General features: G+C 47.3%; 1 protein-coding gene across 3 annotated transcripts in view; it reads right to left on the reverse strand.

Annotated features, from left to right (window-relative positions):
• The window catches only part of LARGE2 (LARGE xylosyl- and glucuronyltransferase 2), a 417,721-nt gene that overhangs the window by 122,840 nt on the left and 268,290 nt on the right, over positions 1-26,591 (reverse strand). For all 3 annotated transcript variants that reach the window (XM_069623248.1, XM_069623250.1, XM_069623249.1), the window contains one exon: positions 9,647-9,751. In XM_069623248.1, coding sequence (XP_069479349.1) covers positions 9,647-9,751 — 105 coding nt within the window. The remainder of the gene's footprint in view (positions 1-9,646; positions 9,752-26,591) is intronic.

Consider the following 26,591-nt stretch of genomic DNA (forward strand, 5'->3'; position numbering starts at 1 on the left):
AAACGACCTCGCCCGCCAAGAATAGAGGTCCTCTTGCCGAGCGTTAAAACCAGTTCCGTGACCTCGCATTTTGTGATACCTATGGTCCTCATTAGCCCTGAACATCCGGATCGATTACATGCGATTGAAGCTTACGTCGACAGCGGTGCCATCGGCAATTATGTGGATCATGAAATGGTTTTGAGGATGAATCTGACTCTTTGTCCAAAGGCTGTAAAGGACGTCATTACTACGGTGGATGGTACGGAGATAGCCTCCAGACCAGTAACGCATACCACCCAAGAAGTGACGCTAGTAAGTCAAGATGGACACCATGAGAAGATCGTGTTCGATGTGATCAAGGCCCCTCAGTTCCAGATTATTCTAGGAATTCCTTGGTTAGAGAAGCACAATCCTCAGATCGATTGGCGAGCAAGAACGGTTCAGTTTACAGAATGTGTCTCTACTTGTCACCCTCGACCTGGTGTTGCACTGGCAGCAATTTCCTCGGAGGCTCCCCAGTTACCTCCTGAATACCTAGAATTCCAAGATGTTTTCCGGAAGGATCAGGCTAACTCTCTACCTCCTCATAGGTTTTATGACTGCCAGATAGACCTGATACCTGGATCTACTCCTCCTTGTAGTAGAATTTATGCCCTCACCGAGCCTGAGAATCTTCACCTCCGACAATACCTGGATCAATACCTAGCGAATGGGTTTATTCGTCCTTCCAAGTCCCCTGCTTCCTCAGCTTTGTTCTTCGTTCCAAAAAAAGAAGGGGACATTAGAACTTGTATAGATTATCGCGCCCTGAACCAGATCACCGTTAAGAATAGATATCCGTTACCTTTGATCCCTGAACTCCTGGACCAAGTCAGAAAAGCATGCATATATACAAAGCTGGATCTTAGAGGAGCCTACCACTTGGTACGAGTAAAAGAGGGCGATGAATGGAAGACGGCCTACAGCACCAAGTATGGGCTATTTGAATATCAGGTCATGCCCTTCGGACTTTGCAATGCCCCGGCCGCCTTTCAATATTTTATGAACGATGTCCTCAGAGAGCTCATAGATGTGTGTGTTGTTGTTGTTTACATTGACGACATCCTTGTTTATTCTTCATCGGAAACTGAACATCGGAAACACGTGAAAATGGTCCTCGAGAGATTGCGTCAACACAAACTTTTCGCTAAGTTGGAAAAATGTGTTTTCAACATGACTGAAGTTGAATTCTTGGGATTCATATTATCACCTAGCGGAGTGCGTATGGATTCAAAGAAGGTCGATGCAATTCTCAAATGGCCATCGCCATCCTCCGTAAAAGGTGTTCAAAGCATGTTAGGCTTCGCTAACTTACCGCAGGTTTATCCCCGAATTCTCTCGAATAGTCCAGCCCATCACCGCCTTGTTAAAGAAAAACAAACGTTTTGAATGGTCTACCGAGGCGGAACAAGCTTTCCAGAATTTGAAGACTAGATTTATCTCTGCACTGATCTTAAAACATCCTCGCCCAGAACTCCCCTACATCGTTGAAACTGATGCTTCGAGCCTTGCCATGGGGGCAGTTCTATCACAAAAGGACCCAGTAACCAATCAGTTGCATCCCGTGGCATTTTGGTCCCGCAAATTCTCGCCTCCTGAAATCAATTACACTATTACTGATAAGGAACTTCTAGCTATCAAGTCCGCCTTTAAGGCTTGGCGGCATTATCTTCTGGGGGCCCGACACGCCGTTACTGTGATTACAGATCAGCGAAACCTGCAATATTTGAAAACCGCAAAAGCTCAATCCTCTAGGCAACTCCGTTGGGCACTATTCTTTGCCGAGTTTGACTTCATAATTACCTATCGACCTGGTACAAAAAACGGTAAAGCTGATGCCCTTTCTCGGATGGGAGTGGAAGAACATTTGATCAATCCTAAACCTGTACCTATCATTCCCGAACAAAGAATTCTAGGTGTAATCGCCACACAATCCATAGAGGAAGTTAAGGATAAAGCCAGGCTACTGGTAACTCCAGCAGACATACAGAATTGGCATCTGCAGGGAAAGGACTTTACGGTAAAGGACAACCTATTATATTTCCAAGAACGGTTATACCTGCCCAGCACAGATTTACAGAAAAAGGTAATCTCTTGTTATCACGATTCTTTAATGGAAGGACATCCCGGTATGACCAAGACCTCGGAAAAGATCAAGCGCTACTTCTGGTGGCCGTCTTGGAAAAAAGATATCAGAGACTTTATAATGTCCTGTGGAGTATGCGCCCAAAACAAGAGTCAAAAAGAAAAACCAGCCGGCCTCTTACGCCCTATTGACATCCCGCCTCGCCCTTGGCATACGCTTTCTATGGACTTCATCACCGATCTACCTCCATGCTCCGGATACAATACGATCCTAGTAATCGTGGTCCTATTCTCCAAGATGGCGCATTTCATTCCACTCAAAGGCTTACCAACAGCAGCAACTCTGGCCCGAGAATTTCTCGAAAACATCGTCCGACTGCACGGTTTTCCTTCAGTTCTAATTTCGGATCGAGGTAGTCAATTTATTTCTCATTTTTGGCGAAGTTGCTGTCGGTCGGCTCAAATTGATATGAGACTTTCGACCAGCCACCACCCTCAAACCGACGGACAAACCGAGAGGACCAATCAAACTCTGGAACAGTATTTGCGCTGCATGCTACAACAAACTGAAAAAACTTGGAAAGATATCCTTTGGATAGCCGAATATGCCTACAATAACTCTGTCCACTCGGGAACTGGGAAGACCCCGTTTTTTCTTTTATACGGTAGTCACCCTCGAACCTCGGAGTTGGATCCACTCCAAGATCTTGGAACACCAGCAGTAGACCACCTGCATTCTACAATCACCCAAGCCTTTAAGGAAGCCGTTTCTCACCTTCAAAGGGCTAAACAACAATACAAGAAAGGAGCAGACCAACATCGGAAGGAAGCCCCCCAATATCAAGTAGGAGATCAAGTCTGGTTATCCACCAAATATCTACCTCTAAAAGGACCACGCACATTCAACCCAAGATACCTTGGTCCCTATTCCATCACTACCATAGTAAATCCAGTAGCGGTCAAGTTGGACTTGCCCCCTCACATGAAGATACATCCGGTCTTCCACGTCTCTCTATTAAAACCCGTGCAACCTCAAACCCGACTAACTACATCTCCAAAACCTATTCTAGTTGATGGAGAACTCGAGTTTGAAGTCAAAAGCATCCTGGATTCCAAGATCTCCAAATCTAAACTATTTTACCTGATTGACTGGAAAGGCTACGGTCCCAAAGAAAGATCCTGGGAACCTGCAGAATATGTCCACGCGCCTCGTCTAATCAAAAGATTTCATCAAACATTTCCTAACAAGCCCAAACCCCCGGAGAAGCCCGGTTTGGGAGGGGCCTTGAGGGGGGGTGCTGTCATGATCTCTGCTTCCAAAAGATCAGGACTTGCCCGACTCCCTTGGAAGCAGACCCATAACCCCGGTTCCGAGTGCCAGCCAGTCCCAATTGGGACCTTTTGGACCCTGTCCTGGCGCCAGTGGCACCAGGCTCATAAAGATGCCCAGTCCCAGCGCTGGAAGTGCCGGGCTCATAATGCTTGGGTGGACTTACCTGCAGCAGACCATGCTGCTTACTTACCTGCCAGTTGAACCCCTGATCCTCTTCTGTTTGGGACTACTTTTCCTGTTGGGTCGGGCAGGAGCCACTCCCTAGGTTCAGAACACTGGAACTCTTCTGGAAAGCAGGAACTCTTTTCTTACCTAGGTGTGGCTGTGGAAGGAGACACCTAAGCACTACAGGAGGCTATTTAAACCACACCCGATGGATGAATCTCGCTTTGCGTTATTCTGCATTCTCTGCAGCAGAACGTTCATCGTGTCTTCTGCTTCTGATCCTGGGCCTAAGGGAACAAAGGCTTACCATCCTGGAATCCAGTCTTCAGCAGCACCTGTACAGACAAAGAAAGAACAGGTTAGCACTACGGTCTTCAGTGGCAGCGCATCTCTTACCTGGTCCATCGGCTGTCACCAACGCCTCGCGCTGCATTCCGGCATCTGAAAGACAAAGGCTTACCTACTCTTCGCATGCTCCGGAGGTCTTCGCACTGCATTCCGGCATCTGAAAGACAAAAGCTTACCAGCTCTTCGCACGCTCCGGAGGCCTTCGGCGCTGCATCCCGCATCTGAAAGACAAAAGAAGGTGCGTTTAAAGACATTGGGCAACTTTATTACTCACGTGCCATTACTCCTTCCAACGCCGAATCCAGTGGGTATTCCAGCACCCTTCAGCTTCTCTAAAGCTCCGAACTTGTACCTGCAAGATAAAAGGGACAGTTAGTGCGCATCGTGAAGCAGGCTACAAGCGCTTACTTACGTGCTTCCAGGCGCTTCTATTCCTCACGCGGGTTCGATCCTCAACTCTCATCAACCCGCCATCCGCCATCGCCGGAACCCTGCAAAACAAGAGATATCATTACAAAAGACTTTTAAGACATTTGAAGTGCCCAGAACTTACCGTTCGTGCAGTTAACGACGGACAGCAGTCCTCTGAGGTCAAGAGGCCTGCACCCTTATCCAGTGAAGAAACTGGTTACGGCACCCTGCCCCGAGGCAGATGGAGAGCTCGTCGTTCACTTACCTAAGGTGAGGGCGTTAACCTTTGGGGTTCTACAGGAGAAGAGAAAGGGAAGAGGAGAGAGGCACCCAATAACCCCAGTTCATTAATCCCATATTTTCTATCTGCAGACATATTACTCTTCGAGTCAGACATACAGTGCACAGAGGTCCAGCCCAAAGAGCCAACCGTGTGTTACACATCACCTTTGAAGATACGGCATTCACCCAGTCAAGACCGGCGCCTCTGCGGGAATCAGGTGAGCGTTACTATATCACTATAATGTGATGTACATTTCATACAAGAATGGATCGCCATATGTATCGTTAAGATCAGTGTGTATAGGCCAATATTACCAAATTACTGTGACTGCAATCAGGCGTCCATGACCAAATGATAATGATGTGTTATCATATAGCGCTTAAGAGCTTTATATAGAAAAAATATGTGTTGGTACTCATTTCTCGACCTCAGAAGGATGAAAGGCTGAGCTGAGGCGTTTAAGAACAGTCTAAATCAGTGACTCGCCCCCTGAAGTGTGCCTGAAATTAACCTTGAATGAGTCTAGCAATTATTGTATAGAATTCCAGAAAGAGACATTATTTGGTATTCCCGTTCTTTCTTATTTAGGGCATGTACCGAAAGTGTTGTGGCATTTATTTTTATTTTTCCTCTTTTTTTAAGGGGCCTGAACAAGAAAGCCAGCCACTCCAGAAGTAAAGCGCCACATGGTGCTGCCACAGCCCAGGAGCTTACATTTTTTTTTTTTTGTAATGCATTTTTTTATTTTTAGACGTCGCAAGGGTGACCAGAGGTCGCAAGGGAAATCTCAGAGGTCCCAGTTGCGACCTCTGGCGACCCCTAAATGACGTCCCTGGGTGCTGTGTGCCGATGTAAAAGATGATGCCTATGGAGTTTGTCAGACTCCACAACCAGAAGAAACAGTGTTTGAAAATCACATTAAAATACATGAGAGAGTGGGAAAAAGTCTCACTCTCTCCAGGTTAAAAAAATCAAGTCCTCAAAATCCAGCAAAGTTGCTGGGGGTCTCTAAGGTGGAGGGAATTTAGCACATTTCTGAGAATTCACCCTAACAGTGGTGATCCTGGGTCTCAGTCGTGGGGACAAGAGGGAGGACGTCTGGAGGATTCCTGCGGTATCAATTCGGAGGTCGGCGGCAGCTACGGGCTCTTTTCCGATCAGCGGCACTTCGCAATTTCAGCGCTCGGTAAATAGCACCACGGCAGATCTTGGACACTGGTTGGGCTTCCTTCACTCCTTTAGTCCTGCACTATGGTGAGGCCACTCAGGCTCTGGTCGTCCTGCTTCTGGGGGGTCCTGGGGAAGACTCCTGGAGCTTCTGGCCAGAAAACAGACATTACACTTGACTACGGATTTCCCGACCCCTGGCACTGGGTTCCTGCAGCAGCAAAAAAGTACAGCCAGTCGGGGAGGATGGTCTAGTGGAGTTTGTCTCGGGGTTAGTTGGTCCCACTAACCCAAGGGAAGAAGTTGTCCCTTCCAGAGCTTCTCTTGTCGATCAGAAAAAGGAGTTTCAGCACAGCAGCAGGTCTTCACCGGGCAATTCAAAGGTCCAGGAGGATGCAGCAAACATTGTTCACGGTTTCTTCGTCGGGTTGTTCTTTCCAGTGGTCGACTCCATCATCAGTCCCAAAACCCTTGCCTTTTAAGCAGGTTTCTCACATTCATGCACAGACTAGCTCTCACTCAAACAGCAGGGTGGCTGTCCGGCAAGGACTGCCAACCAGCCAATCAGGATTGGGTACATTCAGGCATTCCTAAAGACAAAGGACAGGGGAGTTTCAGGACCCTCCCTCACTTCCTGCCCTCCCAGACACACTGGAGCCAGAGGCGGTTTTCAGTACTGAAGCCCGCCAAAAGCAAAATGAACAAAGGGCTCAAACCTTGCGTGGTGCGCAGAGTTAACCCCAAGAAAGACTTCACAAACAGAAAATGGTGAAACAAAGAAGACCAGGGCTATTTTCACTAAATGGTCACCCATGGGTGCTATACTGCAGCTGAGGAGTAAGCCTGTGGTAGAAATGTACAATGGTAGGAACATTAAAGCACTGCCACCAGCCATTTAAAGTAGTGAGGATAACATAGAAATGTTTACATGAGTAGGTAGGATAAGGGGGCTACTAAGTAACCCCCCACCCCTCCACATAAGATGGTGTGTTCTGGACCTACAAAGAGAAAAGATAATTAAAGTAAATTTTGCTTTACTATTCTTGGGAACAATAGTTTACACAAGAAAAGGTATTTAAACTGTATGAGAAATATGAAGGATTTCTCTGTGACACTGCACTGAAGGTGCCGTGTGTCACCACACAAAAAGTAGATTCCTAAAGTTTGTCAGACTCCAAAAACAAAGGAAACACATAATCCAAATCAGGTCAAAACACATGAGAGAGTGAGGAAAAAGGGCTCACTCACTCCAGGGTTAAAATTAAAAAGTCCTGAAGTCCAGCAGAAGAGTGGAGGGTCTCTAAGGTTGAAGGGAATTAGCACAAAAATGAACTTTCTCCCTTACACAGGGGTCTTGTAAAATCCTCTGTACCTTTGAAAGTCTTTGACCTACAGATGATTATGAAAGAAAGGGAAATTAATTCCGCTTGATGAAGTGAGCCCTTGAACAGAGTGTTGCAGAAGTTAGCAAGAGTGAACCTGGCGTAGGGATGCTGACGAGACGGGGTGAAGTCTGAAGTCCCTATGAACAGTGACTTGACAGAGTGAACGGTCTGTAAAAGTTGGCGAGAGTGAACCCGGAAGAGGGAAGTCGACAATCAGAGACGAAGCCTGAAGTGCTTTTTAAGAAGACATTAAGACTTGTGAAAGTAATAAGTACTGGGAGACCAGGGGAAGTGAATTGTCCCCCTTGTCAAGTGGGTCTGAGCCCGGTCGAGGGAGATCCACGGGTGAAAAGTCATCACCCAAAGTTCATTGATAAAGTAACAGTTCAATTGATTGGTTGTATACGATACGTGAGGGGTTGGCACCCAGAAGAGGGGGACCCAGGGGTGAAGCCCTCACAAAACGTGAACTGTGGAAAATAACTTTTTGTTTGTTTGTTTGTTTGTTGTGAAATACATAAGGCCTGGAAAACAAGATACTCATGCAAAGGGACTTTACCATCGAAGAACCTGATAGCTGGAACGGAACTGTCGGCTCGTGCTGAGAAAGCTTGAGTGTGTGCTGTGCTCCAAGGTTACACCTTGTCCCGTGCTGAAAACATGGGGAAGGGAGACCCCTGGCAATCACATCCTGACTTATTATTTGGAACACTTCTATTCTTTATTGAACCCTATTCCGCACTCTTTCTGTCATTAGTTGTAAGGAATTGGCAATAGGTTTTTCTTAGCATAGGCCCTTTTATTTTGACGCAACGCCACTAGGACTGCCTTATTTTTCATTTGATGGTCGACGCTTGCTCGCATCTTAGTTTTAGGTTTAGTTTAGGTGTTTTTCCACCTTGCATCTATTGTTTAAACACCCTGTCTGTCTTAACTGTTTCCACCATGATTTCCTTACACCACACACCATGCCCCCTCCCGGGATTGTAGCTTTTCAACATACTGCCCATCAAATGCCAAGAAACAGACAATGTCACTGGGTTCCAGCCACAAGACACAGCAGCTTTGCAATCTACCAGGCAAGAACCAGTCCAGGTTACCCAGATTCATCCAAGTCACAAAACTGCAATTCAATGCACTAAATTCCCGCTCTCACATATCAAACCACATCAACAGGATTCAGTCAGGTGAAAGATTGACTTTTCATCATACTGTGTCCCAAATCTGGAGAACCAGACAAGCTCACTCAGCTTCAGCCAGGCGTAACAGCGACTTTCAGAGTATGGCACTTCAGATCCAAAGAACTACACTATATTTGTGTCAGTGTTAATATATTTTTAAGAAAGATGTATTTCCTGACTTTAATGTGAAATCTGCCAAAACATGCAACAATCTCCTAAAAAGAGAGGAAATCTTACACAAGGGATGACGTTTCTGCCTGCTTAAGACCAACCCAAGCTATGCTTACATATGCAGCCTACGAGTGTCCTAATCTACTCAGACATCAAGCAATAGTGACCAGGTTTAGGACTCTCACCAGTCCCCTTCCCCTACTCCATATATATAATTTGGTGTTCTGTTATAAGCGAGGGAAAACATTAAAGATGTCCTGTGCTGAAAGAGGGTGGAGGAGGGAAAGGAAAAAACTGAACAACATACAAAAGTAACAGGTAAGGAAGGGGTAACAGTAGAGTATGGGGATGGGTAAGGCGTAGAAAGGTAATTGAGAAAAAAAGTGATTTCCTCCATTACCCTGTCCAGAAAAAAGGAATTCAAAAGTAAAAAGAAGGAATATGTGAGTGGGCAAGAGAGGGGCCATGGGGGAAAGGGAGAACAAAGGAAAATGGGATAGGTACAGAAAGAGGAAAATTAAGGTGGAAAAGGAAATGGAGATACTGATTGCCAAAACAAAAGAATTGGTTTAATAAAGGAAATTGAGGGTTACATTTTGGGCAGAGCAGTGTTAATACACTTTTCCGAGCAATGAGATAACTCAAAGACTTTTAATAGTCCAGAACATAACTGGTCCTTCTCAATGTTGCGATCAGAACTCCTCTGCAATGTGTGGAGGCCAGGAGTTAGCATGGGTGCCTATGGATAAGCATGTACCACTTTAGGCTCTAGTCCCGCAGAGCTCAGAAAGGCTGCTATAAATGAACAAATTGGTCTAGTTGGCAGAAATATTTGTTGGTAGGGCGAGATGCCTAGGAGTGCAAGAAGGGGTTCCTGTTGGTAACAACAGGCCTTGGTGTTTGGATGTCTATACAGAGGTAGTGTCTTAATAGAAAAGGTAATCTCGTTAGAATTTTATAGAGAAGTTAAGATCAGAGGGAACAGGGTACTCATAAGAGTGATGGTTGCAGACTATGTGGGATGGGGATAGGGGCCACTGGGTAATGTTGAGGTAAAGGTTTTTAGAATAACAATAGTATCAGTTCTATTACCGACCTGTGTTGAACCCACGTCCAAGAGCAGGCCAGGGCTTATGATTCTTCCACAGGTTCCCCAGATACCAGTCACTCTGGTTCTCCACCAGCCCAATCACCTGTTTATCTGTAAAAGAAGGAACAGGAAAGGGTGAAATCCCTGAACACTCATGCAGAACATGATACAGGAGATTACTCTGCATCTTCGTATGCTTGTAAGGAATCGAGCAATAAATATTCTGTCCCTGGCTACCTGAGATTCATACTGTGGGCGTAGCCATGAATGGACGTACTATGAGAGACCACCCACTCTATATCCGTCAAGGGGCAGAAGCAGATCTGGATACTTGTTATGAAACATTGCATGACATTAGTTGTGGCATATTCACACTTGGAGTGGAGTCATGATGTGGGCCACCGGTCAAGTCCTTTTAACCAAGGCCAAGGCTTAGACGGTGTTAGGAAAGATTTTCTTTTTGAAACTTTTCAGCCATAGAATTTCTTTTTGCGTGTTTGGAACTCTGACCTGACTTTTTGGAGGCAAGTAAAGCCATCTGATTTACTTACCTTGCCTGTTTTGCTCATTCTTGTGGGGAAACTGATTAGACCCTATGACTGTCAGTACTGAGAGACTATGGCCCTTGTTAGGACCGTTTTTCTCAAGTCCAATTTAGGTCTTGGTAAAACCATTCAACTAAGACAGTACAAGACTCCACTCTTAGTATAAGGCTGTACCACTTGATTTCATGGTAGCATAGATAGAGCAGCCAGGCTTATCTTAGGAGGGAGAGAGGGCTGTAGAATCAGTACAAAGAAGAACAAGTTACTCTCTTACCTGGTAACGATCTTTCGATGGGATGGTCCGACGACGTATTCCATATCTATGACAGTAATCGACACAGCTGTGCTGCTTCGGAAAGTTTTTCTGCGTCCTGCGTCAATGACGTCGATACGCTGTCCTCGAGGGCCTCCGTCGAGCCGATGTTATAAGTAGGACGCACAACGCCCATAGCCTCAGTTGTCGTTTTTCCCCAGAACGTGTGGCACCAAACCACTGCCAGTATGACCACAGAAAGCCTTGCGGAAACGTAAGCTGCAATCGCATAAGAAATTCTGTAGCGGGGCAGGTAGGGAGGGAACGATATGGAATACGTCGTCGGACCATCCCATCAAAAGAACGTTACCAGGTAAGAGAGTAACTTGTTCTTCGAGGGGATTGGGTCCTCCGACGTATTCCATATCTATGACAGACTCCCAAAGCAGTACCAACGTATGGAGGAGGGAAAAAGAATTTAGAATATAGAAATTTAGAATGCCCAATCAAATTGCAGGGTAAAGGACCGCCTTGCCAAAGGCCAGATCCTGCACATGCATAGAATCTAGGGAATAGTGTCGTACAAAGGTATGGACCGAAGCCGATGTGGCTGCTTCACAGATGTTACGAATAGGAAAACCCCTCTGCAGGGCAGTAGAGGCAGCCATACCCCTAGTAGAATGGGCCCGTAAGCCTACCAGAGGGTCCTTACTCGCAGGTGGTAACATTTAGAAATTGCCAAGATAATCCATCTAGACAAAGTTTGCTTAGTAACAGCTTGTCCCAAACACCTTGCAGCATAACCAATAAAGAGCTGATCGTTCACTCTGACCCGGGACATGCATGAAATGTAGTAACTTAAATCTCTCCTAGGATCCAACCTATGGAGCCTCTCCTCTTCCTTACCAGGATGTGGAGGAGGATAAAATGCCGGAAGAATAACCTTCTGGCTTAAATGAAATTCCGACACCACCTTCGGAAGAAAGGAAGGCTGAACTCTAAGGACAACCCTGCCTTATGAAACAAAGTGAAGGGTGGCTTAACTTAAAGTGCCTGCAACTCACTCACCCTGCGAGCGGAAGTGACTGCAACTAAAAACACAGTTTTAAGGGTTAACAGCCTCAAAGGACAAGAATGTAAAGGCTCAAACAGAGCACCCATTAGGAATTTCAGAGCAAGGTTCAAATCCCAACCAGGCACCTGGAAAGGTGACGGCGGAAACACATTAGTGAGTCCTTTGAGAAACTGAGAAATTAAAGGAATTTTGAAATAGGAACACTCCTCAGACGAGTGCTTAAATATAGACAGCGCCGCCAGGTAACCTTTAACCGTACCCACTTGCACTGTGGGCCAACAAAAGCAAAAAAGACAGAACCACAGTAATGTCACATGAAAAAGGATCCACATTTTTAACCCTGCACCAGTCGCAGAACTTTCTCCAGCGGCAACGGTACAGGGACTTCGTTGCCAGCCGTCTGGCAGAAAGCAACACCTCCATCACGTCTTCAGGGAGGTCCCAATCCTTATACCTCAGCCTTTCAGAAGCCAAGCGTGAAGGTTGAGCGATCTGACCTCTGGATGGAGAACCTGATCCCCCTCCTGTGAGAGCAGATCGTCTCGGTAGGGAAGACGACGTGGAGGGCAGATGGACAAGTCGAGAAGGTCCAGGTACCACGTCCTCCGGTCCCAAGCCGGAGCAATGAGGATCATCTGGGAACCGAACCTCCGCAGCACTTGCGGGATGGCGGGGACTGGAGGAAACGTGTACAGCAGTGGGACGGACTATTCCACCACAAGCGTCTCCTAAGGCTCCTTTTGGAGGAAATTCCCGCGAGCATCACTTTTCGCACTTCCGGTTGACACTGGATGCGAAGAGATCCACTTGAGGGGTCCCCCAAAGGGCGAAGATCTCTAGGAGAATCTCCTGAGCCAGCTCCCACTCGTGAGAGATCGCGCTCTGCCTGCTCAGTGCGTCCGCTGTCTCGTTTTCGTCTCCGGCCAGATGAACCGCCAAGATCGAAACTTCCTGCTGGATGGCCCAGAACCAGAGCTGCATCGCCTCCCTGCACAGAGGAAGTGACCCTGCCCCCCCATTTTTGTTGAGGTAGTGCATGGCCACTGTGTTGTCTGTCAGGATCAGGACATTCTTCCCTCGCACAGTCGGCAGAAAAGCCTTCAGGGCAAGCCTGACGGCCCTCAGCTCCAACAGATTGATATGGAGTCTGGACTCTGACGGAGACCAACGACCGCTGACTGTAAACTTGTTGGCGTGCGCTCCCCATCCCGTGAGGGATGCGTCTGTCACGATTGTTACCTCCGGCCAGGGTAGCCAAAATGGAGCCCCCTTCATCAGATTGCCTTCGACGGCCCACCACAGAAGGTCCTGGGTGACCGAGGGCGGCACCTGAACAGGGTCCGACATCCTGCCGGAGGGCTGTGACCACTGCATCTTGAGGGCCCATTGCAGAGATCTCATCTGCAACCTGGCCTCTGGCACCAGAAGAATGCAGGATGCCATGAGGCCGAGCAACCTCAAGAACTCGAACACCGGGAGACTCTGTGCACCATCTGCTGAATGTGATGAGCCCTCACCTGGGGAGGAAAACACTGCCCCAGGGATGTGTCAAGCACTGCTCCGATGTACTGGAGCCGCTGGGTTGGCATCAAATGGGACTTTTTTAAGTTGAGGGAGAAGCCCAGCTTGTGAAGGAAGTGGCAGGTGACGGACAGATGATCCAGGACTTGCTCGGGAGAGCGCGCCCTGATCAACCAATCTTCCAGGTAGGGGTAGACGTGAATTCCCCCTTTCCTGAGATACGGTGCCACCACCACCATGAGCTTGGTGAAGACCCTCGGGGTGGAGGTCAATCCGAACGGCAGGACCCGAAACTGAAAGTGCGAGTCTCCAACCGCGAACCTCAGGTACTTCTTGTGCTTGGGATGGATCGGTACATGAAAGTAAGCATCCTTGAGGTCGAGAGACACCAACCAGTCCTGGAGTTGAAGGGCCTGGAGGACTTGAGAGAGAGTAACCATCTTGAACTTGTCCTTCCTGAGGAGCTTGTTCAAACCGCGCAAGTCCATGATGGGTCTCAATCCTCCGTCTTTCTTTGAAATAAAAAAATAAGGGGAATACCATCCCTTGTTCCTCTCTGCTACAGGCACCAGTTCTATGGCGCCTTTCTCCAGCAGGAACTGAATTTCCTGCGCAAGGAGTGGATCCGGACACTTCAAAGAAGGATTCCCTGGTGGATTGTCGTGAGGCCTCTGCCAGAAATGAAGACAGTAGCTGTGGGCTATGATCTCCAAAACCCACACATCTGAAGTAATGGCACACCACTCTACAAGATGCTGCGCCAGCCTTCCCCCAACCGGCGAACCATGGGACCTGGCCTCATGACTGAGATGAAGCGGCAGCGGCAGTGCCTGAGGGCAAAGAGGTAACTACCCGAGCAGCCTTGGCACCTCGAGTACCCTGTTTTCCACCTCTGGCACTCCTACGGTGGCCCCTTTGACTTGCAGCTCCTCTCGATTTACTAAAGGAGGAGTAACATCGAAAGGAACCTCCCCTCCATTGCTGTGCCCTAGGACGAAAAGGCTGAGGTTGGCGAACTGCAGGGCCCAATGACTTCGCTGCAGCTTTTGAGGTCTGCAACCTCTCAAGGCTCTCGTCAGCCTTGCAGCCAAAAAGATGTTCACCATCAAAGGGCATGTTGAGGAGCCGGGCTTGCACATCAGGAGCAAACCCCGACTTCCGCAACCACGCAAACCTGCGTATTACGGTGCTCGCCGCCATGGACCGGCTGACACAATCCGCCATGTCCAGACCCGACTGAACGGACTCACACATAGCATCCTTGCCATCCTGTACAATAGCAAGAAAACCATCCCGTTCCTCCCCTTCGGGAATATGTTCAGCCGCCAATGAAATACAGTTCCACAGAGTGTGCGTGAAACGTGACAAGGCACACACGGAGTTGGCTGCCTGTAAAGCCATACCCCCTGAAGAAAACACTTTCTTCGCCCAGCCATCAAAGCGCTTGTCGTCCCTATCAGGAGGGATGGTAGGGTACGACGCCTGCTTTGTTGGGGCCGTAGCCGCCTGCACCACCAAACTCACCGGAGTGGGGTGCGTGGTCAAGTAACAGGGGTCGCTACAAGCTGGGCGGTATTTTCGCTGCAAATATTTGCTTACTGCCGGGACACTCTCCGGGGCAGTCCAAGCCGCCGCCACCCTTCTTTGCAAAGCCATATGGAAAGGCAGTATCGGGTCAGTTGGAGGACCTTGGTCGAGGATGTCCGTCAGGTCATCCTGCAGAAAATCCACAGGTGGCGCAGACCACCTCAAGTATTCCGTGACCCTCGACATAAGGCGTTGGTACGAAGACTCGGCATGGGTGCCAGGCTCAGGCCTACAGAACTCCACCTCCGGAGAGGTGTCCAGACCACTGGCGTTGTGCGGCGACTGATGCAGGTCTTCAATCTGGCTATGACCAGACAGAATCTCATCAGGCACCTCCTCAGGCCCCATACCTTCCACAGACCCCTCATCCCCTTCAGAGATATAATCCAGAGGTTGGAAGGAGGGCACAGAAAAAGGGACAAAGACATTTTTTGCCTTGGCCAGAGCTTTTCTGGGGGGTTACACCGTGCCACGGGGTACCTCCGACAAAGCAGCCTCGAAAGGCGTTGAGGGCGTCGACAGAATCGGCGTCGAGCGTGGCGCTGACAACTTTGACGGTGTCGACAAGGTCCTCGAGGGTGGAGCCCCGAGCGTGTCCTTCGACAGCCTGGGCTCATGACGGCTTCCTCAGAGGCGGAGCCTCGAGAGAGTCCCTCGATGGCCTTGGCGCCAAAGGCATCGATGTCTTCCTCGAAGACTTCACAGGCTCTGACGGTCTCGAGGGCATCGAGGACCGGGACCTGGAAGGCACCCGAAGGTCGCGACGACCGCTCGAGCCCAAAGGCGCACGTGTGGCGTCTCTAGCACGCTCACGGCCGGTGTCTTTCGACGGTGCGGACGGAACGGATGAGGACAGGGAAGGCGACCTGTGACAGCGCTTCCGTGAGTGCCTCGAAGAGGCAGAGGAATATCGAGACCGACTCCTGGACCGAGACCCCCCCCGGACTCACGACGACAATGCAGAGAGTCGCCCCTCGAATCGTCCATCAAAAGTCCAGTGGATCGCGACTTCCAGGGCTTTGCCACCTTAACCACCGACAGCTTCATCTTACGCTCCTGCAAGGCCTTCGATGTAAGCGACTGGCAGTCGACACAGTCATCCGTATCGTGGTCCTCCCTGAGGCACCAGAGGCAAGCGTCGTGCGTTTCCATCAACGACACCTAGGACCCGCAAACCCGACACTTCTTAAAACCGACCACGGGGTGGAAGAAGCCGAAGACATCATTGTCAATACACAAACGAACAGGTTTGAAGAACCGAAAGAACAGGTTTCAGTAGAACCGAGGCACGCCGAGATCTCCGAAGTGAACACGTTCGTGGAAAAAATGGAACTGAGGATACGGGCGTTGTGCGTCCTACTTATAACATTCGGTGATGTCGGCTCGACGGAGGCCCTCGAGGACAGCGTATCGACGTCATCGACGCAGGACGCAGAAAAATGTTCCGAAGCAGCACAGCTGTGGCGATTACTGTCATAAATATGGAATACATCGGAGGACCCAATCCCCTCGAAATTGTATACATACAACACTGTATAGTGAAAAAAAAAAGGTTTATTAATATACAAGCAGACCAAGAGATTCTTGGGTAAGTAAGTACTATCATAAAACATATAAATGCATTATAAAAACACACCACTGTGCTTTAAATAAATACACAGATCAATGCATAGACCTTATTTAGAACACCTAGTAGTGTTTCTAGTTGGGGGGGGTAACACTATAGATTACTTTCTGATTACTTTTAGTAATACAACGGTAGTAGACCCTGTCAGTTATGCAGTGTCACTCAACAAGCGAATCAAATAGTCAACCAACTTGCAAACATACTTACTTTTCTGAATAGTGGAACACAGATTCAAGGAACAGTACATACCTGTACTACTTTTGTGATAGCACATACTAGTTTAGTAAAACCCTTTGGTGTAATAAATAATTTGTAATAAACAATTACAGTTGCTTTTCCGCTCAGTGGAACACAGTCTAAGATGAGCAAGAACTCTTTACGCTAATTTTGGATGATCCAGGCAAACCAAGGTCAGCTACACCTACAGGAACACTTTTCAGGAATGGCCCACAGCTATTCTAGGCAGGTAAGACCTATGGTTGTACTATTCTATTACAGTTAATTTTAAAGATCAGTTTAACACAGATTGAGATAAGAAATAACGAACTTTCTTTAGGATGGCACACAGCTAACACAAGGGTAAGTAAAACCTATATACATTTTAAAGGGGCTATCAACAACTTAAGTAGAACCTTAGGCAGATGTATTCTAGTCAAGCTAACAGCAAGTCAAGGGAATCAAGACCCAATTAGGGACACCCATACATTTCTCCTAACGGGAATAGTAAAGTGAAACCAACAGCATTACTTTTGGGGAAGAGGCACAACCAATTCACAGGGGAGTAACTCAACCTTATATATACATTTCAGAATAGTGTAACACACATTCAAGGTAAGTAAGAACTTTTCTAACTGTGCAGTCTCAGATTTACAGTTACCAAACAACTTCTTTTACAATTAAGTAACTTTTGCACACTTGTTATTCTTTTCAAGGCAGAACCCTTTTCTTATCCAGTCCTTCCCTTATGAGTTCACTCAGAGGCAGTAGAGGGACCCTAGTGGTCTAGGCCTCAGCTGTAGGCAGGTTGAGAGAGGGCTCAGATGCAGGCAAAGTCAGAGGTCCAGTTGAAGACTGTTCAAACAAGTAAGTATTTCACTTTAAAGTTAGTTGAGGGTCCAGGGACTTCAGAGAAGACCCCCTAGGAGGATTCCGCAGTGGGCCTAGGTGAAATGGCTGAGTGGCCTCCCAATCACAGAAAACACCCCAAAGCTATACAGAAATCAAAAAGGCTTAAGGTAGGTAAAATACCCCAGCCATCACAGTACCTCAGCACAGAAGAAGAGTTTCAGCAGGAAGATTTCAGGAACTGCAGCCAAAAACCCAGTCGATGGATTTCTTTGTCAAGAAGACAGATATTTTGAAGGACTTTTGCAGCAGGGATAACAAGAGAAGGCTCCAAGCAAGAGTTTCATCATGGCTGGATGCGGCTCTGTGGATTTGGCGCCTTTTCAGGAGCACAGAAGACAACAGAATATCGCCTGTCGGATTCTCATAGTTTGCAAGGTCCAGCACTCTGATGAGGGGACTTTTCGGACCTGAATCGTGCCTCAGGAGATCCAGTAGGATGCCCACAAAGTTTCAGCGCGTGTTAGGCAAGATTTGGAGCAGTACCCTTTGGGTGCTCTACAACAACCCTCACCTCCTGGCAATAGGAACCCAACCTTTGGTATATGTCTGTACTACACGGGTTGGTAGTGTGGCTGAGAAGCCAGGCTTATCTCAGGAGGGGTCAATGTGAGCAGTAGGGGAGTTACACAGAGATTCACAGTGACAAGTATCCAAATAAACACTTGCACTCAAGGTTTCTTGATTACACAATTATTCATTTATTTAACAGTCAGTTTAAATAAGCGGTCTTCAGAAGGGGCAATATAATAGTAACACACAAATACACTCCCAAAGACACTCTTAGTTTCTCTAATTTCAGCAAATACCCATTTGGGATGGCACACAGACACTTCCTACACTCACAGGTTACTTAAATAACTAGGACACTGTGGAAATTAATACATCACTAGTACATTTAGAGCAATACTGAGATGAGTGTTAAAGTAAAGAGGTTTTAGAATAAAACAAGAGATCACACAAATATTCTGAAGCAGGTAAGTACTTCGATCCCCCCCACCTCCCCAATGCAAAGTAAGTTAACTCTTTCCTGGAAGGAAGGTACTAACACACAATCAGAGAAGAGAAGAGTAATTCAGGGAGCCAGGCCAGCCCATGTCAATTGGGCAAAAGTCTAGGTGAGTTGAAGCACTTCTTGTAGGTAAGTAAAAGTCTTGCACAATGTTTTAGAAGTCTTTGTAGAAAAAGTAGAATCAAAGTAGGGTCACAAGCTGAGAGGTTTGTGAGAGGTAGAAGATGCACGCAACTCTAGAGAAGTAACCAAGACAAGTCTCAACTGAGATCAAGTAAGGCTACAAGACACGAGGTAAGTTATCTTAGAACAGTACCTTTGGTTAGAAGAAATGGTTCCACCTGGCTTCTGTTCCTGTGTGGCTATGTAGATCTTGTTGTTCCTGGGCCTCGTGGTGGTGGGGTGGGAGGCCTTCTGGGGACTCCCACAACACAATGGGACGGTCAGAGGCAGAAAAGGACCAACTTCCATTCAGCTGCACTTTGCAGTTTCAGCTCCTCGTGTCTCAGCAAATAGCACCACCACGGTCTCACGGATACCACTCTGGACTTTCCTCACATCTGGGGTCCAGCACTCTGTTGAGGTGGCTCAGCTTGGTCAGTCTGGGGGATCTTCCAGCAGCTCGGGTCCATCTTAAAAATAACGCACTCCGTTTGGTGTTCGTCTCCCTGGCACTTCGGTTGCAGCTGCAGCAGCAGTACAGCCAGCTCCAAGAGGATATCCAAACGAGTTCACTTTGGAGTTGATTGGTCCCACCAACTCAAGGGGAGAATTCGTCTGTGCAGGGCTTCTCTAGTCGAGGTGAATTCGGAGCTTCAGCACAGCAGCAGGGCTTCACCGGGCAAACCAACGGTCCAGGATTTGCAACAGGTATCTTTTCCAAGTTCTTCTTCAGATTACTTCGTTCAGTGGTCGACTCTGCCTTCTAAGCCAAAAAGCCTCGCCTTTTATGCAGGTTTCTCCCATTCATTCCAGCCTAGCTGTCAATCACAAAGCAGGGTGGCTGTCCTTGCCGGACAACCAGCCGACCAATCACTTTTGGGTGCATTCCTGTAACCAAGGGGATTAAGCACAGGGAGTTTCGGGCACCTCTCTCACTTCCTGCCCCTGCCAGACATACTGGAGCCAGAGGCGGGCTACACTTGTGAATCCCGCCAAAGACAAACGAATAAAGGGACCAAACCTGGTTTGGCGTGCAGAGTAAATCTCAAGAAGAACCTTTCCAGCAAGAAATGGCGAAAAAAAGGCGGCCAGGGCCATTATGACAAAATGGGCACCCATGGGTGCTTTACTGCAGCTGCAATTGCAGCCCGCGGTAAAAACACACAATGTAAGAAAAAAGAATACCACTGCCACCAGTCATTAACTGTAGAAAGGGTAACATAAAAATGTTACATGAGAAACTAGACACAGGGGATACTAAGTAACCCCTCCAGCAACCTTTTATAAAACAGTGTGTGCTGGGTCTAGAAAGTTACAATTGTAAGTAAAGCCAATTTCACTTTACTGCTCTTGTAAACAGTAGTTTATCCAAGAGAAGGTATGTAAACCTTTGGGAAATCTAAGAGACTTCCCAGTGCCACTGCACTGAAGGTGCTGTGTTCCACACTGCTAAGATGATGCCTATGGAGTTTGTCAGACTCCAAAACCAAAAAGATGTTGAAAATGAAAAAGTCCTAGAGTGCAGCAAATGTGTTGGGGGTCTCTATGGTAGAGAGGAATTAGCACATTTCTGAGAATTCTCCCTAAGAGCGAGATTCGGAATTCGGAAGACTGCACCGCACAATGGCTCGAGGTCCCAGGGTATTGGGGCATTGCAGCCCCGCAAGGCCGCAGCACATCGTGGGATGCCTCAAAAGACAGGTCTTCTTGGGTCTAGTGTGTCTCGCCAGGCTCTGGGTCGGGGTCATCATTTTCAGAGTCCCCAGGTTGATTGGAAGGAAGGGCTAAAGCAGGCTATAATTACACAGCAGGCTCTCTGGTCGCTGGAAATCGTCTCAGCTGCGGTTTCTTCATCTTACTCTTTGGTTTTGGTTCCAGTGGTCGACTACCTCTTCAGCTTCCAGAATCGGACTTTTATGCAGAAACCCAGCCAATCAAACAGCCTTTCAACATTCAAACTTGGGGGATTGGCAGTGCTTTCAGGACAGACAGCCTTCCAGTTTGAACTGGATTCTCGCAGTTACGCTGGAAGACAAAGCGCTGCAGAATTTTGGACAGCTCCCTCGCTTCCTGCCTTCACAGACACTCTGTAGCCTGGCCGGGGAGTCTACAGGACTCCTGCCAAAGATAAACGTCACACAAAGGAATTTCCTGCCCTGGATGTCAGGGGAAGGAACAAGAAAAGATGAGGAATGATGAAATGGCTAAAAAATAAGAAGGGAACCATTTTGGTAAAATGGGCACCCATGGGTGCCTTTACCAGGGCTGTGGAAACAGCCCGCTGTGACGTTGCACCGAATTAATAAAACGGTTCACTGCCACCAGCCATTAAAGGTAAGTTTGTACTTGTAACATAAATGTTACTTTTTAAAATGAGAAAGGGGATACTTAGCATCTCGCTAGCACTCCACATAACGTGGGGGTGCTGGTCTCACCTAATACAATGTAAAAGGGGTCCAAAGTTAATTTCTACCCTTGGGAACTGTAGTTCTCACAAACTTAGCCAGAGAAAGTTAAAAGGGGAGCCCCTAGGGCAACCCAGCAACAATAGGCACTGATTGCCAAAAAGTTGCCAAAGAGGTTAACTTTTAAAAGACACTATGGAGGGTCTTAAAAATGACACCCATAAAAATAGCAAAAGACTCTGAGTTTGCCAGTAATTCCGGCGGTGTACCAGCAATCTGGCCCTACCTTCTCCGACGCCAGATATCCTGGTATTACGAGTGGCAGGGACGACGGTAAGTTCCCATTCGATGGAGTGCCATAGGACTCCATTTGATGGTATGGCCTGAATTACAGGTGGCAGTGATTCAGGCATTTCATTCCGATAGGGCCTGACCTACTGGCAGGTCAGGCCTGCGGGGAGGATCCATGGACCCCACCGGCAAACTTGTGTTTTGCCTGGCCAGAAATAAATGCCAGTGCCGGAATAACTGGCCTTTTTCCAGACCGGCAAAGATATAATGAGGGTCTATGTCTCTCTTTAGGAATTCTTGTATGGTTACGATTGCACACATAACCTTACAATGAAGTGCAGTTAGGATACTTTGTCCATTATATCTTTTTATATAATGGTGTTTTGGTTACCTTTACAATGTGCCTTAGACAAGCTAGTGGCAGCTGTGACATTTTTACCATTTTTTCTCGTGCACTTTTGCATTAACCGCGTAGGACGACTAAAGGTGGCTACCACCCTAAAATGGCAGTGCCAGGAGGTTTTTCGCTTGTTCTCTGGCATTCTTCCTGCCTTCTCAGATCAGAAAATACCACATCTGTTTCCCGGGGAAAGCTGTGGCTTTTGCAGACTAACCTACATTGTGTGTGTGCCAGAGAAGGGGGCTGGGACTGTCTAGTCCCAATCCACAGCTCTAGCGCCTGAAAGTCTGTTGCTGGACAGATGTGTTGACCAGTAGCTATCCATGACTGGATAGCCACTGGCTGTTTGAATGATGCATGTACTTACCATTAGTGGGCTTGCTCCCAGTCTGAATCTTGGATAAAAGGCGGGCTACTGCAACTGTTCAAGAGATCACTGTTACAACCAAGACTTCTACAAAGAAGAGCAGTCCACTGGCAACCTGAAGACGACCTCTGCAGATGACCAGCATCAACTCCAGTGCAGTGCTCCTCTGTCTGGATCCTAAGAAGGCCCTAGTCAGTGCTTCGACCCCTTGACCAGTGGGAACAACCGGTCCAAAACCCTGTTCAAGGATCCATGCCTGAGGCTTCAGAAATGTCCCTGGACCAACCGATGAACTAACCAGCTGCAATCTGGGCTACCTCGCTGCAACCATCACCATTACAAGCAGAGCCTTGGAACTTTGCAGATCTTCAGCTAGTGCCACAAGTCAGCTGCTCCTTCGTTTTTAGCTGTCTCTCTCCAAGGCAAGCTGTGCTGGGCCTGCTCCTTTGTTTTTCTCTTGTACGATCACCTGTCGCCGTCTGACTGTGGTTACCTTCGTTGAATTGTGTCGCCTGTGTCCCCGAGGTGTCCTGTGGCTGGTTGCTTTGTAGTAGTTTACACCCGTCTTCATTTGAGTCTTCTACAGGAAACTGTCTGGAACCGATTCCCAAGTACTGTGACAAACAGAAACTAAATCCTGTAAAACAAATTATCTCTTCTGTCTAGACAACAGTTGCCAAGACAAAAGAACACGTCTGGAACCTCCGCAAGTGATATCTGGAGAACTCTGGGCCAGGTCTACATACCTGTTGCTTTCCCTCCTCGCACCCCTTGTCTCCCATAAGGTAACAGGAGCGTTTGGTTATGACCCTAATTCAATCTTACCGGACCTTTGGTGGTGGAACCTGGGTTAAGGATCCGCTCCTAGGCCTATCCTAGTGTGTTGGGATTAAGTGGAGTCTTGATACGAACTTTAGCTAACATTTTATGAATCTTTAGTAATCATAACTCTTACAGAAGATTGTATGCAGTAACCCTGTGGGAGACTACACCAGTCTTGTCCTCTTGGCATTATGTAACCCACCTCTTGGTATAGGTCTGAACTACACAGGTTGGTAGAGTGACTGAGCAGCCAGATTCATCTGAAGAGGGGTAAATGTGAGCTGTAGAGCTGTAGCATTTAAATCCACAAATACAAGTATACAAATAACACTTACTCTGAAGGTTTTCTAGTAAAATAATTATTTAACGGTCAGTTTTAAATAAACCTTTAAAAGGGGCAATAAGCAACAATAATATACTTTATAACACTTTCTCAGAATCAATATAAGCAAGTAGATATTGATTAGAGATGCTTCATGCACACGCAATTACTAGGAGAGTATTGGCATTTATATATCACTTTTTGCACTTGGTAACATTCTGAGGTTGTGGAAAAGGAAAAGGTTAGGGAAGGAAAAGAGTTAACTGGTTCCCCGAGCATGCAAGCACTTTTCAATCTCCCAATGAGGTCTAGATTAAATCTTTCCCAGCAATACAAGTTGGACTTATGCACCACCTATGAGGGACAGTTGGAATCAAAGTCAATGGATCAGATGAGTATGCAGGGAACCAGGACAGCCAAAGTCAATTTGAACAATGTCTATGGAGCTGAGGCACTTCTTTAGATAGCACAAAGTCTTGGCTACGGGTTCTTTTCAATTCAGCGGCACTTCGCAGTTTACGCTACCGGAAACTAGCAGCACTGCAGATCTTGGACACTTGATGAGCTTCCCTTGCTTCTGGAGCCCAGCACTCTGGTAAGGTGACTCGGGCTTGGGTTGTCCTGCTTCGGGAGGGTCCTCAGGATCTTCCTGGAGCTCTGGTCCAGTTTAAAGACGATGCACTCGACTACGGATTTCTCCACCCCTGGCACTCGGTTCCTAACGCAGCAAAGAAGTACAGCCAGTTGGGGAAGGTCCACCAGCAAAGTTCGTCTTGGGGATAGTTGATCCCACCAACCCAAGGGAAGAAGTTGTCCATTCAGGGGCTTCTCTAGTCGATTCAAAATTGGAGCTTCAGCTCTGCAGCAGGGCTTCACCGGGCGGTTCAACGGTCCAGGAGGGTGCAGCAAGCTTCTCGTCCAGATTCCTTCGTGGGATGTTTCGTCCAGTGGTCGACACTGCCTTCAGTAAAGAAACCTTGCCTTTTATGCAGGTTTCTCCCATTCATGCACAGCCTAGCTGTCACTCACATAGCAGGGTGGCTGTCCTCTAAGGACAGCCAGCCAGCCAGCCAGCCAGCCAGCCATTCAGCACTGGGTGCATGCAGGTAACCAAGGAGACTAAGGACAGGGAGTTTGGGCCACCTCCCTCGCTTCCTGACCTGCCAGACACACTGGAGCCAGAAGCGGGTTTCAGCATTGAAGCCTGTCAAAGGCAAAACGAACAAAAAGGGTTAAACCTAGTTTGGCGCACAGAGTAAAACCAAAGAAAGACCTCACAAGCAGGAAATGGTGAAAAAAAGACGACTGCGGCCATTTTGACAAAATGGGTACCCATGGGTGCACTACTGCAGCCGAGGATTCAGCCTGCGGTAGAAACGGCCAATGGTAGCAAAATTAGACTGCTGCCACCAGCCATTAAAAGTCATGAGGGTAACATAAAAAATGTTACATGAGTAAGTAGGAAAAAGGGGCTACTAAGTAACACCCAGTACTTCCACGTGAGATGTGGTGTATAGGACATACATAGGAGTAACAGGTAAGTAAAGTTAATTTCATGTTACTACTCTTGGGAACAGTAGTTCACCCAAGAGAAGGTATTTAGACCTTAGGAGGAATCCAAAGGACCTCTGTGACACTGCACTGAAGGTGCTGTGTGTCACCATACAAATGTAGATGCCTATGGAGTTTGTCAGACTCCAAAAACAAAGAGAATACAGAATTTAAAACCCATAAAAAAATAAAAGGTTGTACTCACTCCAGGATAAAAATTAAAAGTCCTAAAGTCCAGCAAAAGAGCTGAGGGCCTCTAAGGGGGTAGGGAATTAGCACAGAAATGAGAATTCACCCTAACAGCAACCACTGATCTGCAAATCTCTAAATAAACCTACCTTAAGAGGGAATACTTCTGAACTGGTGACATTTGGGCACAAGGCCTTAGGGTTGAACTTTATAGGATTGCAGGAAGCTGTTTTGTGATTATTCTGAAGAGTTCTATTTCTATACATCGGATTACTTTTTTATTTATTTAATTTATTCATATACAGGAGGAACAATGCTCTTTTGATCACAAAAGAACGTACAATACATAAGAAATCAGATTTGATGCGAAGCAGTGAGCTTCTTACAATGGGGTGAGTTTGAGAGACATTCTGACCAGGTTGTGGAGCGGAGTAAATGGAACAGTCAATGGGTACAATACATAAGTAGACATACATAGATTAAGGACAACCAACATTGGACACTTAAGTGTACATTTATAAGTGGGGGTACAGCCAGCTGTGATTGTGATGAGACCATGATGGGTGAAGTGCTAGAGTGGAGGCGGAGGAAGTGAGGGACAGAGGCAGGTTAGAGGGCAGGGAAAATGTTAGCTAGCAAGCAGATGAGAGGTAGGTTAAGAGGGTAACTTGGAGGACTCAGACATAGGGTTTTAGTTTGGTTTTGATCAAATCCATGTGGACTGTTTCTCGGATATGCAGGGAGAGACTTCCCTGCAAGTGGAGCAAGAAGAGAGAAAGAGTGGAAACACAGGGAGGGCGAGAAGCCACAAGGGTAGTTGAGGAGGTAGAGCAGGGATTATGAGAAGGTTTGGATAGAGGAGGATATACACAGTGGTGCCTTAACATGGACTAGGCATGAGAGGAGATGAGGAAGAGATGAGAGAGAGCTTTTGACAGGGAATAAGAGCCCCTCTGTTTTGGTAGGGTGTATCAGAGTGTGAAGCCATCCAATATTTAATGGCAGAGAGACAGTTGGACATTTTAATAGAGATCAGAGGAGAATGCAGGAAAAGAGAAGAAGATTTGGGTTTCATCTGCAAAGAGCTGGTAAGAGAACCCAAAGGAGGAAATTGGTGCCCCAAGAGCAAATGTGTAGAGTGTAAAGAGGAGGCGACCCAAAACAGAACCTTGTGGAACACCATCAGTTCTAGGAGTGAGTTGAGACATGTTGTTGCTCCAGGAGACCGAGAATTGGCGAGGTGCCACGTAGGATTAATTCCAGGCAAGGGCATGATCATGAATCCCAAGAAAAAAGATTATTAAGGACATCACAGTGATCGACTGTGTCAAAGCCAGCAGATGGGTCCAGGAGAATTAAGATAGAGGACAGGTTGGCTTGGCAGAGACAATGAAGTGGGACACATTCATGAGAGGCGTTTCCATGGAGTGACAGGTGCAGAAACCTGCTTGTAAGGGGCCTCGAAGGTTGTGGATGTTTAAGAAATGTGTAAGAGGGTTGAACACAACCCTTTTGAGCACTTTAAAGTAGTGTGGACAGAGAACAGGGCGAAGGTTAGCCATTAGGTTTGCGTCAGCGCCTTGCGTTTTTTAGGAGAGGGATGACGGTGGCCGTTTCCCTGTGTTGCACTAGTCATTGAATCAAATTAAAGTATACATCTGTTTCATAAAAACATTGTGTGACAATATTTGCCTGAT

This window comes from Ambystoma mexicanum, chromosome 11, assembly GCF_040938575.1.
Source record: "Ambystoma mexicanum isolate Mex_15411 chromosome 11, UKY_AmexF1_1, whole genome shotgun sequence".
Lineage (NCBI taxonomy): Eukaryota > Metazoa > Chordata > Amphibia > Caudata > Ambystomatidae > Ambystoma > Ambystoma mexicanum.